Raw genomic sequence first — 13,395 nt, forward strand, 5'->3', positions numbered from 1 at the left:
ATGTTCTTTCCTATAGTGTAGTGATTTTCTAAACCCAAAATCCAAGCCTGAAGACTGATACAGACATCTGAAAAAATGCAGTGAGGTTTACATCCTTTCATACCAATAAAAGTAATTAAATATTTTACATGATAAACTGTCTTTTATTAAAAAATATTACACTATTATGAAAATTAAGACATAAAGCCTTATGCCATGACATCAATGAAACATTATTATACAAGTGCAGCATTGCCTATTTATATAACAATAAGAAAACTAAGTTTGCTACTTAGAGCATTGATCTCATGTTGTGAAGGCCCTTTGCCAAGAGTATTACATTACTCTAAATAAAAAGTTCTTCTCCATTGGAGATGTATACTGCTTTATATTTAAAATATATGCCAGAATTTGGGTAAAGATTGTGGTGTTAATTTTGGGATGAAAAAGAACTCCAAATCCCAAAAGCAGCCTCTATACAGTAGACAAAAGCAACAGTTTGAAGACATTAAAGAAGAGATAGACGTGAGATGAGAAAATACAGCATGAAATGGAAGAGGGCCAAGCTCTATTAACCTTAGTTTGTCTGTAAAGCGAGAGGTCTACTACCAGTTTTTATTTTTGGGATGAAAAAACACCAAATCTCAAAAATAGGCCTCTAATAGACAGTAAGTGAACATAAAAGTTTGAGGACAGGAAAGAAGAGATAGACATGAAAAGTATCAGCATCTGATATTGTGGATATATCTCTTGATTGCATTTTACAGGTCTTCACGATGCTTACTCACTCACTGATGAAACTAAAATAAGAGTTGAAGCTATGGTAGCAGACCTGACACTTTGGAGGCAAACTGAAATTAATGGAGGTTGGCCTTTTCTATTTCATACCATGTTTTATCATCTCGTGTCTGTCTCTTCTTTCCTATCCTCAAATTTTTTGTTTACTGTCTGTTAGAGGACTTTTGAGATTTAGAGTTCTTTTCATCCAAAAATTTAAACTGTGGTCTTGATAATGGCATATACAGTCACTCTCTGACGTGTAGTAGTAGTAGTGGCATGTGATGCAAGAAAGCAAGTGTATGAGCTTATGCAGTGTCATCCAAAAAAAAAAAAAAATCACACCATTGCCTCCAAATGCCTGTCCAGTTCCCCCTTTAATTATTTAACCTATCAACTTCCACAATGACAGATGGAAGTTTGTTCCAGCAATTAACCACCCACTGGCTAAAGGCAAATTTCCACACATCTATTCTACATCTATCTTTTCTTAATTTGAATTTATGTCCCCTTAGGTTCATAATCTGAACAAGTGGAAGGATCCCATCAGAATTCAGCATGCCCAATCCATTCAAGGCCTTATACACCTCAATCAGATCACTGCGCAGGTGCCTAGTCTCCAGCCAATGCAATTTGCAGAACTAAAGCCTCTCATGGTAAGAGGATCCCTTCATTCCCTCACCAGTCTTGTTGCCCTTCTCTGTACATGCTCAAGCAAATCCACATCCTTCCTAAAACGAGGCCTCCAGACCTGTACGCAGTACTCAAGGCGTGGCCTTACCATTGCCTTATACAGAGGGACAATCACTTCCTTTTCCCTGCTAGCAAAATTCCTATATATCATTGACAAAACCCAATGACCTGACCTGCCAGCCTGTCTGCATTGCTCAGAAAACTTCATATATGACTGCACAATTACTCTCAGGTCTTTCATTTTCTACCACCTTAAGTGTAGTACCACACAGTTGGTACATTTCTCGGGGGTTACTTCTACCCATATGCAGTACTTTGCATTTGTCAAGGTTAAACTTCAGTTGCCACTTCTTAGCCCATCTGCCCAAATTATCTAGATCCTGTTGCAGTAGAAACTGCCATTACTGTCATTAACAACCCTGCCAACCTTTGCATCATCTGCAAACTTCGACACTAAATCTGATATACCTTCATCAATATCATTGATAAATATACAAAACAGTGGATCCAATACTGAACCCAGTAGGACGCCACTAATAACATTAGTCCATGAAGAGCAGCACCCATTGATTACCACCCCTGTCTTCTGCCACTCAACCATCCTTTTATCCATTGTAGCAACTTACCCTTAATACCATTCTGCTCCAATTTGTACAATAGTCTTCCATGTGCAACAGTGTCAAAAGCTTTTCTGAAATCCAAATATATCTGATATCAAAATTTATTTTTTGCATCCAGTTCCTTTGTAACCACATCATAATATCCTATCAAATTTGTCAGACAAGGCTTTCCCTTAACAAACCCATGCTGTGTCTGAATTATTGCTGCAGTCTTGTCTAGATGATCCTACAATGCATCTTTAACCAGTGACTCAATTATTTTACCCGGAACAGAAGTTAAACTAACTGGTCTGGAATTACTCTTGTCACCCTTCGATCCCCCTTTGTGAATTGGGGATATATTTGCACATCTCCAATCCGTGGCGGCCTCCCCTGAGTCCAAGGATGCTCTCATAATTATGGCTAAGGATTTGCTTAGTTGCTTTGCCGCTTCCTTTAATATAACTGGATAGATTCCATCCACCCCAGGTGCCTTTCTTATGTTTAACTTAAACAATTTCTCCTCCACTTTGCTCTCAGTTATTACAAAATCATTAAGCAGTCTGCTACAATTTGATAACCTTCTGCCATTTTCAAACCTTAATAACTCCTCATGTGTGAGTGTAGATGCAAAATACTCATTTGGGAAATTTGAATGAATGCCTTCTTTTCTCACAGTAGACTTTAAAGGTGTGGAATTTTTTTGCATGTTCTTTTATTCATCCTTTATCTTTCACTGTTGTATTCACAGTGTTGCCAGCCTTAAAACACGTGAAATGGTCTTTATTGTTTTACCACCTTCATACATTTCCACAATTTCTAATTTTTGCTCTAATGTAAGTGTACGGCACTTTTTTAGACTGACTCGGATAACATGTAAAAAAAAAACAGTTATCTGCAAGGCAGAGCAGTAGTATAAATAACTGTGTAAAAATGAGATGAAAGAAGAAATAGTTTAACAAGAAGCTCCCATTCTAGAGACATCCAAGTCATTGCACATCACATGATAAATTGTGGAGATCTGTGTAAATGGGCAATGTTAATGCCTGGCTTCCTTGGAAAATTCCCACTGGAGACAACGCTGTAGTTAACTTGAAGTCTCCAGTTACAGCTGATTTCCACACGGACATTTTTTACACAAGGTCGAATTTTTGTAGGTCGGAGAGTGCCTGTACTTTAAATATATGCACTTCATATGCAGTGTTGTCAGGCTAACCAACAGATTGAACCTTTCTTCAATTACCTTGAAGGTGCTTTAATTAAACTTTCTGGCAAAAAAGTTATCATTTTAGCTGATGCAAATGCATCTTCTACCATGTGGGATAGTCCCTCAATTGATTCCAAGGTAGTGCTTCTGGAGGAATTCGTCTTGTCAAAAGAATGCTGTTTCTGGAACTCTCCAAGCCAAATTCCAACATTCATTTCTACCTCTGGGCAATCTTTTTTAGACATTACTTTATTTAATATAGAGCATTAGGTCACCGCCTGGCAGATTAGAAAGTCCATTCTTCTTGGTCTGGCAGCAATTGCGATGTTATTTCATTTAATATTGTCTCTTCTTTATCTCCTGACAGTCATAGATTTAATCATAATTTTCCAAGATATAAAACTGCCCAAGCTAATTGGAATCTCTTTGATCAGAAGATTAAAAAAGCTTTTTGCTTGGAAAATATCCATCGTATGGGCTTGGCACACCCAGGGTCTTGAGCCGGATATCATAATTTTTCTCTTTTTTGGTAATTCCTCCTATCTCTCTCTCTCTCACACACACACACACACACACACACACACACACACACACACACACACACACACACACACACACACACACACACACACACAGGGTACTCAAATTTTTTGGCTGGTGCAGCATAAGGCTCAGGCTTCCTTGCACCATATGACTAATAATAAATAATAATAATAGTATCAGTAGTTTGGCTCTTAAGCTGCAGCTTGATGACATAATGTATACTGTCACAGTTATTTGTGATAGCATTAGTAGAGGAATACGATGCAAGTAAGCAAGCTTATGCAGCATCAGCCAAAAAAAAAAAAATCTCCTATTTCACTCCTCCATTTGTTCCAAATGCCTATCCAGCTCAGCCTTAAATTTATTTAGATTATTAGCTTCCACAACAAAAGATGGAAGCCTGTTCCACCAATCAACTACCTTCTGGCTAAAGGCAAATTTCTGCACATCTATTCTACAACTGTCTTTCCTCAGTTTGAATCTGTGCCCCCTCAGGTTCTTAATCTGAGCAAGACGAAGAATCCCATCAGCATTCAGCTTGCTCAACTCATCCAATGCTTTATACACCTCAATCAGATCACCTTGCAGGTGCCTACTTTCCAGGCATTGCAATTTGTAGAATTTAAGCCTTTCTTGGTAAGATCACCCCATTGTTCCCCTCACTAATCTTGTTGCCCTTCTTTGTACTCGTTTAGCAACTCTACACTCTTCATAAAATGAGGCCTCCAGACCTGTACACAGTACTGTGTGGCCTGACCATTGCCTTGTATAACGTGATTATCGCCTCCCTGTCCCTGCTAACAAAATTCCTATATATCATTGACAAGACTCCATGACCTGCCCTGGCAGCCCGTCTGCACTATTCATCGAACTTCATATTTGACTGCAAAGTTACCCCCAGGTCTTTTTCACTTTTTACTTCCCTGAGTGTAGTACCCCACAGTTGGTACATTTCTCTTCGGTTATTGCTACCCATATGCAGTACTTTGCATTTGTCAAAGTTAAACTTCAGTTGCCACTTCTCAGCCCATTTTCCCAACTTATCTAGATCCAGTTGGAGTAGTATACTGTCTTTACTGTCGTTAACAACCCTGCCAATCTTTGTATCATCTGCAAACCTGGACATTAAACCTGATATACCTTCATCAATATCATTGATAAATATACAAATCAACAATGGGCCTAACACCGAACCGTAGGGAACTCCACTAGTAACATTAGTCCTCAAAGAACAGCATGCATTGATTAGTACTCTGTCTTAGTCCACTCAACCACCCTTTTATTCATTGTAGTAACTTGCTGTTAATACCATACTGCTCCAATTTGTGCAGCAGTCTTCCACGTGCAACAGTATCCAAAGCTTTCTTGAAATCTACGTATATGATGTCAAAATTATTTTTTGTATCCAGTTCCTTTGTGACAACATAAATTAAATCCAATCAAAGTAGTTAGAAAAGATCTCCCTTTAACAAACCCCATGCTGTGTCTTAACTATTACTGCAGTCTTGTCTAGATGATCCTGCAATGCTTCTTTAACCAGTGATTCCATTATTTTCCTTGGAACAGAAGTTAAAATAACAGGTCTGTAGTTACTTGTGTCACTTTTTGAACCCCCCCCCCTTGTGAATTGATGATACATTTGCACACCTCCCATCCATGGGGACTTCCCCTGAGTCCAAGGAAGCTCTCATAATTATGGCTAAGGGTTTGCTTACTTCCTTTGCTGCCTCCTTTAATACAACTAGATAGATCCCATCCACCCCAGGTGCCTTCCTTATGTTTAACTTCAACAATTTCTCCTCCACTCTCTTAGTTATTACAAAATCACTTAGCTCCCTCTTAGCATTTGATAAACTTCTGGCACTCCCCTCATTGAATAAATCCTCATGTGTGAATGTAGATGCAAAATACTCGTTCAGTTTATAGGCTATGAGCATGATCATCAATAGTCAACCCATCTATGTTAAGTGATCCATCTGATTCATCCCTTTCCTTCAAGAGTTTACATAAGTAAAGAACTCTTTGCTGTTTTTCTTTGCCAAAGATTTCTCGTAATCTGCCTTCGCCTACTTAACCTCCTTTTTGGCTTGATTACAGACTAGTTTATACCTGCCTTAGGCCTCTGTGTTATCTGATACTTTATATGCATCCCATACATTTTTCTTCTCTGCCATGAGCCTCATTAATTCATCTGACATCCATTTAGGCCTAAACCTTGAACAGTATTTCTTAGTTGGAATGAAAAGCCTAGTAGTCTTCAAAATTAAGTCCCTGAAGGCTTCAAATTTAGAATTCAATGTTGGTAAAATCAGCAGTTGATCCCACTGTATAGAATTCAAAAACTATCTGAGACATCTGTAGTCACCTTTATGAGAGCAAAAGTCCTTCTCTTTAGCCTTGATGGTAGTTACATATTTAAGTAATTCCCACATCAGTACATTGTGATCACTGTCACCCAGTGTTCCTTTATCTGCAAATTCTTAATGCATGAATAATCACTGTTGATAATCAGATCAGGAGTATTACTGCCTCTGGTTGCCTCTCGAACATGTTGCTGTAGAAAAGTCATCCAATAAATCCGCAAGTCTTGCTAGTTTCGAGTGACCAGCCCCCAAATTCCAGTCAGTATCTGTGAAATTAAAATCCCCCATTATAAGACTCTCTGATTTACTGGCCCACTCTATTTTCCTGTGCAGTTTCTTATTATACTCATCAGAGTCATTAGGCCTATAACACACTCCTACTCTCAATTTTGATCTCCCAATGCTTATGTCACACCAAACTGACTTGACACTGCACTGTCCAGCAATGTCAACTGGCTGCATTTCCTTGGATTTTGTGTTTCTTAACTAATAGCATAACCCCTCCTCCCTTCCTATCCTGTCTATCCTTCCTGTACACATTGTACTCCCCAAATTCCAGTTCTGCATTCCTTATATCTGTGTGACACCACGTCTCTGATATCCCAACAATATCTGCCTTTGATATTTTGAGCAATACCTCAAATTCATCAAATTTATTTACCAAACTCCTAGCATTGGTGTACATGCACCTGTCCCTATTCTTAGCTACCCTAACACAACCCATGTGTTTCCTTGTACTGCAATGACTCCCAGCAGTCTCTGAAATCCCCTTCATCTTGTTTTTGAGCGTGCTGCTCATTCCAATAGAAGCAGTGCAAGAATCACTTTCACCTCTGCCAGCAGCTACTGTTAATCTATTAATCCATGTATCCCCCCAAGCTAGCAGTTTTCCCACCCACCTAACACTGCTTCGATAGCATCAGCAAATATTCTTGCACTTTTTCTATTTAAGTGTATCCCATCCCTGTAGAAGCAGTCTCTCCTGTGAACAAGCACAGACCACGCTGAGAAAAATTCTACCCGTTTTGCAAGGCTCAATCTCTCCAGGGTTGATTCGATCGACAAGGTTCTCATCATATACTCCCTCCTATCATGTCTGGACAGAATTGCAGACACTTTCAAATTCAACCCTAATTCACGGCTTTTTTGATACAATACATGGCTTCCAATTAAATCTAGACAAATTATTGGAGAAGAAACCCTGTCCTTTTTCTCAATGGTGTCAATGTAGGTCAAACCAGAATATAGTGTAGTACTGAGGCAAATAATGGTGAATGGCCTTCACAATATCATTGATGCACTCAATAGCAAATTGCTACATGCATAACTAATCTGTATCCTACTTGTACAGTTATTATGATTTATGTAATAACATACCCCCCCCCCCCCCAAATTCATTAAAGTGGTCTCTGTCGACCTGTTATTGTAGTATTGAATTAATATGTATAATTGCAGTGAATTAATATTTTTTTAAAGTGTACCAATCACTGTCATAATATCAGTTTCTGTTTATTCTACCATACATTTTAAAATATTTTAGCTGCTTTGGAAACTGTTCTTGATATTGATGACAATGATGAAAAGCTAGATGAAACTGAGGTGAGTAATGTGTCTGAAGATGCAGTTTAAAAGATTAATAAATATTTTAAGGGACAGCATTGAGATTGGTAATAATAATTAGTTTAATTATTTTTTGCAATTTTTTTCTTTTGTGGCACATTGAAATAGCCTAGATCTGTGTGAAATAATCTGTTTTTATAGTTATATAAATACAGCATGCAACTTGCATTTTTTAGTTGAATTTTCAAGTGCACAAAGTGCTTATTAGCTCTAGCATGCTTGTTCATCTTCCAACTAATTTTGATGAAATTCTCTATTTAGCTCTTCTAAAAGCATTTTTCAGCCTGTTCCAAATTTCATTACAATTACAGAAATAGGACAGTTCCCCTCCCCCCACATATCTCACTGTTAGCCATTGGAAGGTATGAATGAGTGAGGTATTTCTTTTTTTTTGCTGATGCTATTAAGCTTGCTTTCTTGCATCATTTGCTGCTGCTACTACTGCTACAAATAGAAGTAGGGCATATTGACACATCATGCTATTGTTGGGCAAGGAGACCCAGTACTTTTTCTCAATTGTGTCTACCACTAGCAATAATCCCTGGGGAGTGGTCAGAGTCGGTGGAACACAATAAGCCTGGTCAGCAGGGCATAGGGGCACCAATGTCTGGGGTGCCGAAATTCAAAATTTTTATTATAATAATATTTAATAAAAGTATCTTAAGGGCCACAAATACATTTCTGCCTAGAGTTGCAAAAAACCCCTAGGGCTGCATCTGGGAATTATTTACTGTATAGAGAGAAGCCTTATGCTCCCGAAACCTGATGGTTCTCTGACGTTGACGTGGGAGAACTCCACTTCAAACATGCTCAACCTTCTCTTTCCTGCTAATGATGACCCCTTAAGCCTAGAGCAGCAATCAGTTGTCTCTGGAAATGAAGAATATACCACTGAAAACTTGGAACCTCCATTCACCCTGGAAGAGCTGCACTGCACTACAACAACCTATGAGAATAAGACAACTGGAAGAGACCTTCTTGAAGTAAATGTGTAGTCAAGGAGTTTATTAACAAATTCCCACTGTACCGTCTGGCCAAATTCAACATATGCTGTGAAGCGAGACAGTTCCCAAACTTCTGGAAGGAGGCTAACCTTAAGTTAATATTGAAAAGTCCTGACAAGCTAGCTGAACATCCCAAGTCATATTGTCCCATAGTTCTTGCTTCCAGTTCTTAGTAAGCTCCTGGAAAGAAGTCTACTCTACAGACTGGGAAAGTACTATGCAGACTCAGGCTTATCCTCTCTGCAGCAGTTTGGGTTTAAACAAGGATCTAGTACTGAGGATGCAATACAATACCTGATCACCACAGAATATTTGTTTGTTACTGAAGCAACAATATTCATTAGCTATTACTGTGGACTTCACTGGAGCTTTCAACCAGCTCTGGTGGCCCAGTATTCTAAGATGACTCTGACACTCATATCCCTAGAAATCTGCATGGATGTGTCAAGTCCTGTTTTAACCAAAGAAAACTCATGATTACAGCTAGATACCAGCTGATTACCTGGCTTGTCAGTCGAGGTTGCCCTCAGGGCTCTGTCCTTGGGCCTTTCTTCTGGTCCGTTTTCTTGGACAACTTCCTTGGAATGGACCTCAGATGTGTCTCTCACCTTTGCTATGATCTAGTCCTGGTTGTGCACACAGACACTAGAGCTCAATTAGGAACCAGCACTGAAGCATTCGGCAAGCTCCAGTGCTGGGCCAACACCCACAGGCTCCTAATATCTGGAGAGAAGATTAAATCTATATTGCTAAAAGGATCCTTTCAGCTGAGATGACCACCAGCCATTAAGATTGCAAATACCCCAATCAAACTGTCATTAGAAATCTACCCAGGCCTGGTAATTCACATGAATTTTACTTTTTATCTCCACTTGGTTTACATAGCTTCAAAGATCTGAAAATACATGGCTATGATAACTAGAATAAGTCGGACAGACTGGGGGTCTCAAATGAAGGGCTTTGGCCCTCATCTACAAAGTTATCTTTTAGCCAATTGTTTACTATGGTGCAGCAGCTTGGTGCACAAAAGCCACCTTGGTGCAAAACAAGACAAAACTTGACTATCCAAGGGATTATGCTACTTACAGTCACTAGAGCCTTCCATGCTGTTAGTATCCAAGCTCTCTAGGTTTTGGCCGGCTTCATGCCTCTATACCTTTTTAGGTGGTCAAACAAGGACTCTTTTGACGACTAAGGAAAGCCAACACTACTGAGATTCTTGGAATTCAATTAGATATGGTGAATGATCTAAAGAGGGAAAGAATCTGCTTAGTGGAGAGACTGCAAGCCATTTGGCAGGAATCTTGGAATGAAACTACCATCACCAAAAAATTTCATCCTAATGTGGCATTTCCTGGCCCAAAGCCATCTCCCTGGTTTTTTCCTGTGCTACAAGTAACATTTCTGTTAACGGGGCATGGTCCGTTTAATCACAAGTTGAAACCCTTGGAATACAGCAATACCCTCTCTGCACTTCTGCTGACCCTGAAAATTAGGATCATATTATGTATATATGTCCTGAATATGAAGAATATCGGATCAGACTCATGACAAAAATACAGCAAAACCCACGAAACAAAGAGTATCTCCTTCTGCAAGAACACCTCGATTCTGCACTTACTGAGTTTGTGCAATCAGTATTCCAACATAGGTGCTCTATTCGGAGATGACTTCCCTAATTTGACATCCACAGAACTGGACAAACATGCACTGAGCTGAAAATTCCTAAAAGCCATATTACACGCTAATTCCTCTATCTACTGGATTAAACTGCAGCAGAAATTACTCAAATGGATTCTGGTCAAATAGACTAACCTCCTACAAGAAATTGCAAACCCCGAATGCTCCAAAGTAGAATCCTGAACCTCAGGTTAGGATTCGCTGGTCACCAGTAAACTGCCAAACGTGCACCTGTATATGTCTGTCTAGTGGGTCAGATGCTGCTGACACCTGTCTGTCTGGTGGATCAGATGCTGCTGACACCTGTCTCTTAGGTGTGAGATGCCATTCCGGCATTCCACTTTGCAGGGCATCCTTGCTCTGCAAGCCTTCTACTTTCCCTGGGTCTGAGTGGACCTCTCAGCCCAGGGGGATCCAACCCTTTACTCCCCCTGGGCACCTCTGTAGTCAGGTGAGCAGGAGTAGCAGTGTGTAGCACATGCTTCTTGATTAGACCTGGGTTCGAGCCCGTGACCAAATACGGAGGATGTGGAAAGCTCAGGGAATGACCATTGCTTATTCTCTGAGCAATATGACCTTGGTTGCTAATGCTCCTAAAAACCAAATAACAGCAACTGCCTCCTTACTTCCTTCCCACTTTGCTTCCCCTCAAACTATCTCCCTTACACTCACTTTTTTTTTTTAACTTGGTCTCTGTCAGGAAGCTTGAGCAACCTGAGATCGATGGACTGCCTGTCCCACCTCCCAGTGGTAGTGGTGGTGGGCAACGTAGAGTCCCACTATGGCTTGGGCTATGGACAAGAAGCCAGAAGAACAACATAACACATTATAATACACAAATCACACACACACTACACACATGCTATATCAATTATCAAGAGGGAACAGTGTAACTTGCATTGGCTTCACCACAGATCCAACCAACAACAGCAATTCAGAAAAGGAACAATTAACCAAATATCTTCAACAAACCTGCCAGTCACGATGGGCAGACTCAACTAAAGGTGAGATAACCTGGAAGTTCATCCCGGACATTATCCAAGTGTACCCCCAACAGCCAAACTGGTTCTCACCGGGGCTCTACACCACCTTTATTCTAATGGGACACGGCTCTTTTAATGCCAACCTGTTGACATTTGGCATCAGGGATTCCCCATTATGCCACTGTGGAGAAAACCAAACATGGTCACACCTAATGTACGATTGTCCCCTCTTTGAGGATATCAGATGTCATTTCATCACAAAGATACACTTTAACCCGAAGGAATGGGAGCACCTTATGTTACATGAGGAGGAGCACTACAAGGCCCTCTTGTGCTTTGCACATGAGCTGTTTACCTGTCTAAGGGCAATGCCCCAATCTCCCTAGGCCTGATGAAGAACCTGACTTCAACTACAACTCACCGGACAGGACTCTGCTCCCATGAGTGCCATTACCTTGTCAACTGAACCAGAAAGAACAGAGTACCACGATATTGGACTGGACATTTGCTTCCACGAATGTCACTATGAAACACTGACACCCTGTCAACTGAACCGACAGCGCATGTCATTTACCTCACAAACTACCCTAGGATGTGACAATCACCATAGAGACCCAAGATGACAGAACTACTGGACGGGACACAGATCCCAGGAGTGACAACACTGCATCGGCCCCAGACAACAGAACAAACAGTGGAAGTGATCTCATACCAAGAATGACCACAACCAAACTGGATGGGACCTTGATCCCATGACCAACACTAGCATTCAACCAATCTGTGAACAAGTCGTAGAGACCTTGTCCCTGGATATACCTCCTGGTGGGGCCACTGTTAGGATGCTGTCCTGAACCTACTGACCTAGCCACACTGCACACGTGCCATAATGACAACCAGTGCCGGCTCCCTTGTCTGGCCCTTTCTACCCCACCCCGGCAGGGGAAGGAGTTCTGCCATTTACAGAGTTCTGTTACCTCACAAGAGCACTGATGGCACAGTTGTGGGAAACCACTGGTGGCACCTTACCCTCAATGCTATGCCACTATATATTAACCTGACAGGGATCATCGGATGCTGTGCAGTTATGTGTACTTGAGCTCCTGGAATATAAGCATTTAATCAGTGGTTACAAAGTTAATAATAATGACTGTGATATCAGAAGATTCCTTGGGGTGAGTACTATTGACTGATACTAAATGCATGTTTATCCTGTCATCAGGTAAATAATATATATATTTATATATTTCTCTTTCATAATTTACTATGTGGCATGCTCTAAAATCTGTGAAGGCGAACAATGTCTGGTGACCAAGGTCAACACAAGCTTTGTTTAGTTACCATACCAAAGTCCTCTCTCCACATGGGAATTGAAGTCTGTTGATCGGAAATGGACAATATCCCCAGAGACCACCTGACACTTTTGAAATAAGTGCCATTAACAGCAAACACAAAAAACTGAATTTGAGATAGCTCTAAATATTTTGCTTAATCCTGCTTCTCTGACTTCTTCCGGTTGATTTTTCATTGGAAATGAGGTCACCATCATCATCAGTGCCCTTCAGTAACCTTCAAAAAGGGTTTTATCCCATTAAAAAAACTGTTTTCTATCCGTGCATCCCCCCCCCCAATTGCTCTCCATAGTGCTGCATGTGGTTCTCAGGTTCTCCTGGATGTATTTTTGTGATTTCTGTTTTCGCTTGTCTCGAAGAGCAGATCTTTTGAACCTGCATATATTTATCTGGATTGAGAACTTTCAGTTGATCTATTTTAAACAGGCTTGCCAGTTAACTAGCAATGAAGACTCAGAGGGGAGACCCCTTCTGTCCCCGTGACTAGGAACAGAACTTAGATGACTAGACAGTCTACACTCACACTTAACGACCTGGATGTCATCGTGGTTGATAACTCACTTGGTGATGGTGATTGCAAGGAAGTGAATGGAGAGTG

At 40.4% G+C, this 13,395-nt stretch overlaps 1 protein-coding gene across 1 annotated transcript in view; it reads left to right on the forward strand.

The window, feature by feature from the left end:
- The window catches only part of LOC150078290 (myoferlin-like), a 452,265-nt gene that overhangs the window by 270,061 nt on the left and 168,809 nt on the right, over positions 1-13,395 (forward strand). The window contains exon 38 of the mRNA XM_090384525.1: positions 7,702-7,760. Coding sequence (XP_090240651.1) covers positions 7,702-7,760 — 59 coding nt within the window. The remainder of the gene's footprint in view (positions 1-7,701; positions 7,761-13,395) is intronic.

The sequence above is a fragment of the Mastigoproctus giganteus genome, chromosome 11, assembly GCF_048544385.1.
Source record: "Mastigoproctus giganteus isolate SK-2022 chromosome 11, ASM4854438v1, whole genome shotgun sequence".
Taxonomy (NCBI): Eukaryota; Metazoa; Arthropoda; class Arachnida; order Uropygi; family Thelyphonidae; genus Mastigoproctus; species Mastigoproctus giganteus.